Source organism: Poecilia formosa, unplaced genomic scaffold, assembly GCF_000485575.1.
Source record: "Poecilia formosa unplaced genomic scaffold, Poecilia_formosa-5.1.2 Scaffold197, whole genome shotgun sequence".
Lineage (NCBI taxonomy): Eukaryota > Metazoa > Chordata > Actinopteri > Cyprinodontiformes > Poeciliidae > Poecilia > Poecilia formosa.
In genome coordinates, this window is record NW_006800136.1 from 10,755 (window position 1) to 15,924 (window position 5,170).

The 5,170-nt window shown below is 38.3% G+C and overlaps 1 protein-coding gene across 1 annotated transcript in view; it reads right to left on the bottom strand.

Moving 5' to 3' along the window:
• Positions 1–686: 686 nt before the first annotated feature.
• LOC103148084 (extracellular calcium-sensing receptor-like) overlaps positions 687–5,170 on the bottom strand; it is an 8,577-nt gene continuing 4,093 nt past the window's right edge. Inside the window, exon 9 of the mRNA XM_007566710.2 lies at positions 687–713. Within this exon, the coding sequence (XP_007566772.1) occupies positions 687–713 (27 nt within the window). The remainder of the gene's footprint in view (positions 714–5,170) is intronic.

The following is a 5,170-nucleotide window of genomic DNA, read 5'->3' on the forward strand; positions in this document are numbered from 1 at the left end:
CACAATGTTTATTAATTATTATTGTAATGCATTGATTTAATATTACATAAATAAAGGCTTTCAAAAAAATAATCATGTATATTCACATCTGGTTTCTTCTGGTACAGAATTATGACACATGAACACTTTAATAACATGAAACTGAAATAAAATTCAATATGAATGTTGTTTGCAGACACATTAAATGTTATTAGTTATATTTCTGATTGAGCACCACATAGATGAGGGTGGAATGATCAGAATTGGACTGTTGTAATGGAATATGGGCAAAGGAATCAAACCCACTAAACGTCCATAGCAGTGGTCCTCAACCCTTGGTCCGTGGACCGGTACCGGCCCATTGACCAATTGGTACCGGGCCGCGCAAGAAATAATTAAATATTTCCGTTTTATGTATTATTTGAGTCTGGAGGATCTTTTATTTTGAAAATCCTTCAACCGGATTCTCTCGGTTACTTGCGCGCCAACACTGAGTCCACAAGCAGCAAAATGAGTAAGAAACGGATCAGATGTCTTTGGAAAGTTTCTTTGCAAAGGGGAAAAGGCCCAGAGAAGAGACAGGAGGATGATAGTAGTAAACACATGCTAATGTACATTGTGGACTAGCAGACCGGCAGAAAGTTTTTGCGTCAGGACTCGAAAAAGAATGGTTCTCCACTGTCAGTGGGGTATCTGTACATTTGATGTCAGTTGTCCTGATCGTATTTGTGGAACTAAAATTCACAGATTTCCAAAATCTGAAACGGGATGCCTTGCTTGGATCAAAGCTTATGCACGACCGCATTTGCAGCTCAACCGTCGTAGGATCAATAAGAACAAAGGAGTGTGTGCTGGTGTAAGTATTATTGCTTTGCTTTCTTTGTGTTCAGAAAAAGAAAGTCAATAATTAACACATCCATTATGAAAACATTTTAGCTAAGTACAGCATAATGGCAGTACGATACACCCTGAAGCCTGTCTGTTACACAGTCTTACGTTAGCTGAGCAGATCAATATGCAATGTGTACCGTATCTGACATACATTAAGGATTTTATTTTACCTGAAAAAGCTTTTTACTAAACTGTAATCATGTTAGCCACGCCAGCACCGAGTATAAGGCCTAGGCACACTCAAACATTTACCAACAACAGAAATCACTGATTTCAAAAGTAACCCTCAAAACCATGAATGCCCGACTTACTCAGCCTTGCAAGAACAATAGGCATCAGTGATCTTGTCCACAGCTATATTTATGCTGAGGGTGTGAGGATCTGCTGTTTTCCTCATCGACCAGTGTTATAGATCAACTGGTGGCTAAATCAACTGGTGGTGGCAGCTGGAAAAGACTGATGTTTCTGTGGGCGTGGCTTTTTAGGACCCTATTACCAAACCAGGAAGTAAACAATGCTATAAGCTGAAAGAACTACAAATCTTTCCAAAAATACTATCCGATTCCGTAAAACAACCACTAAGATCTCGGGAATAACTAATTAGAAAGACTTTATTGGTCTAATATGGTATGTTGCCTTTTTTTTTTTTAAAGTTAATCTGCAAAACCATCAAAACGTGTAAATTACGCAGAACTTGTCCTGCCTTATGTGTTGCTTCAGAGGTTGAAACTCGTCAAAGGAAGATCGAAATAGATCTCGATGTGGAATGAGCAGATCTCAAAGCAAAGCTGACATAAATGTTGAAAAGCCTTGGGATTAAAAATGAAATGTTTAAAAAGATCGACTGGCTGTGTAATTTTTCCACATATTCCTCATATTGTGATATTTCAAATAGGTATCCACAGAAACTATAGCAAAATCTTTTTAACTGTTTCTGTAATGTTACATTTTATTTCCTAGCTCATTTACAGAAGACATGGCTACCGCAGATCTATGTGGCAGTGTCATTTCTTCCTTATTGTTGATATTTTTTCTCGTCTTTATTCTTTTCATCAAGTGACCGTAATTCTCAACCATATGAGACATCGCTGAAAAAACAATCGTCTTATATACTTTCACATCAGAAAAAGGTTAAAATCTTCACTCGAACTGAGATTCTGAAAGTGTCACCAATTAATCCAGGCGCCTTAAAGCACGTGGTGTCCGTTAGATGACAATCAAGGACAGGTAGGAACATCGGACTCTCAGCTATCGTCATAGCTTGGTGGTTAAAACGACGCTCTTGGAACTCAGCGACCGCTGGTACGAGTTTAGCTAGCAGCGCCATCGTCTGTTTCCCTTTTTGGACCAGTTTATTTTATTGTCTACAAAAATAAATAATCTAATTCACTTGCTGCCAACATTTTGGAGGTAGTGTTGTTTAACAGGTTTGCCAGACAAACTTTAACTGTAAGAATATAGTCAGATTACCAAGGTGCACAGCTTTGCTTCTGCAGCCGAGTGAAGTCTTAAAGTGAAAACGAAATAATGTGGCTTCCATTAAATGAACAATGAATTAGTTTACATGATATTATAAGTGTTTATATTTATTGATATGTTTGCAGAGCATGTCAGTGAACATAAGACTGAACAGACGTAAAATGATCGTCATTACTCTAACAATGTTGGGCGGTAGTACAAATTCTGTTTAGTACAGTCTTCTTTGAAGTGGGGTATATTTTAGAGACATTTTAATGTATTCTTCAATATTCCTTCATACCATTATGTTTTGAAGAGCTCTTAGGGAAAGTAGAGACATTTTCATATCCGTTTATTTACGTTTGTAGCGTTTTGATCAGGAAACAACAAAAGCCACCTAATTTTTTACAAACATCTGCGTTGAGGACCCTGTTTGGCTGTCACTAGTTAATCTTAATGCGGCTCGTTCTGTTTTGAATTTGATTTCCCTTCGTCAACAGCTTGCAAACTGTTTCCCAGTAGAGAACACAAGTCAAATACTGTAGATATGGCTCATAATCTGTTGGTGGTATCTGACAGTAACGTAGGAACGTTTATTATTATAATTTCGGCTTGTCCGTTTGAATATCACCACCAACATTAGCTGTTAACTTTATATCATTTAGATGAGATGTTATTACAGTACGACTTATCGACATTACTTGATATTCCTTTCTATTTGGACACGTAAACACCACAAGCAACACCATCAGGTATGTGAGTTAAATTTGATTAAATATGATGATAAGCACCTCATTGTTTAGCGACACTAACTGTGGGTAGTAAGTCGCTAAACAATGCGACACTTACTATTTACCTTTTGCTTCTATGTAATGTAAGCAACTCGCATAACAGGTACTTGAGAGTCAATTCTAATGTTTTTCTGATCAGTGCTGGTTATAAAAAGCAGAAACTATCCACTTAGGTTTACATTGCGGCTATTCATGAGTTAGAATTAATGTGTTCTGGTGAACCTGAATGCGAATGGGCTTGTGTTATTCATTGATCTGGTTATGCTCAAATGCCGTGTTTTCGAAGCGCAATGAATGCTGTTCTTTAGAAGATTGTTTTGAAACATAATTTCCACATGCAACATTAAACATATAAGCGTCCAATGGGATTTATAGTAAAGTTTTGCAAATGGTTTTTTCACGCAAGTAGCATTTTTCAACAGGCATCGACACAGCCACCTACAATTTGGAAACATCTGCGGTGCGCATAGGTTTCAACCAGTTGATTTAGCCACCAGTTGATCTATAACACCGGTAGCATTTCGCTGCGACGCGCACAATGTTGGAGGCATCGCGTGGCTCAAACACCTTGATGTCGTCCACAAAAGATGACATGAACTTTTTGGTTCACCTGTCCATTGTCGTGGCTGATATTTTGTGAAAATCCGGTGTTCTGTCAGATCAGCATACGTTGTCAGATAGTCATACGCTTAGCTCATACATGTATATGCTGTCATTACCATGATTTTATTTAATCATCAACATAGAATCATGACGTAGATCATCATACACTTTGTTATTAACAGCTGTATGGCATCCTACTTAGCGGTTAAGTAGGTAAATGAGTATTACACAGGCGTGTGTTGTAGTTGACTGCAGCTGCAGCCAGACCTGCTTTAACTACACTTTGAAACCACGACAACGCATGCATATGTATCTAGTTATCATATTATGTGATATTATAGACAATTTAATGACTTATTTTCGTCATAACTTGTTGCGTATGCTGAACTGACGACTGTGCTGACAGTCTGACTTCTTAATGCGCATGCGCGGGCATGCGTACTGACTGCATGTATGATATTCTGACAGCGTATGGCTATCTGACAGAACACCGGCAGAAATGCTACACTAATCGACTCAGAAATACTCTGCAGAGAGTCAGTCGAAATGAAAGACGCCATGTTTACATAGAAACTAAGCTCCGAGGCTTTGTTTGTGAGCCATGCAGCCACGGGAATTTAGAATGGTCAAACACGGATGACGATGTAGAAGCAATAGTGACAGTTTGTGGAGTCATTTTAAGAGATAAAAGACGTAACAGAAAGAAAAGGTGGTGGATAAAAGACAGCGGGAGCAGCCGCTCTATTTGCTGCACTATGATTTGGAGGCGACTATGTTTTTCATAGCTAACATTTTGAACTGAATAAATAATAACGACCTTTACACATAATAATAAACATTTCCACATATCTCCGATATCCATCGGACTCAAAGTTGCGTGATATGTCAGCTGTTTGGGATTCCCCTCTGTTATTACGTCACCGCGCTTTCTGATTGGCTGCCTGTCACATATTCAGCAGGTTGTATTCTCGTTCCCAGTCAGGGAAAACCCCACAGGCTGCGATAAAAGGGCCAAGACAACCCAAATTGGGTATATTCAAGATTTAGGGGGAACACCAACATGCAGAAGCCTTATCTGACGGGTCACGTCCCCTCCACTTCCTCCCACCCCCCCAGGCGGCAGCAAAATTTTCCAAGTCTTGACCACTGGTCTATAGTATCTTTAGTTTAGACTAGATTATGAATCTTTATGCCTCAACATAAAATATTATGACTAAGTTGTATTTTCAGGTTTAATAGACATGCAAATACAATTTGTGTTACAATCTGGTGATGATGAGAAATAAAGCAGGAAATCATTTGAGAACTACCTGTGCTGTCTTGAAAATCCCCAAAAATGATTTAATACAGGCAAAAAATAAGTGAAATCAATTTATTAACAGAAAAATGTAGAAAAGCTAAAAAAAACCCATCAAAATTCTACCAATAACTTTCATTTGACAATTCAT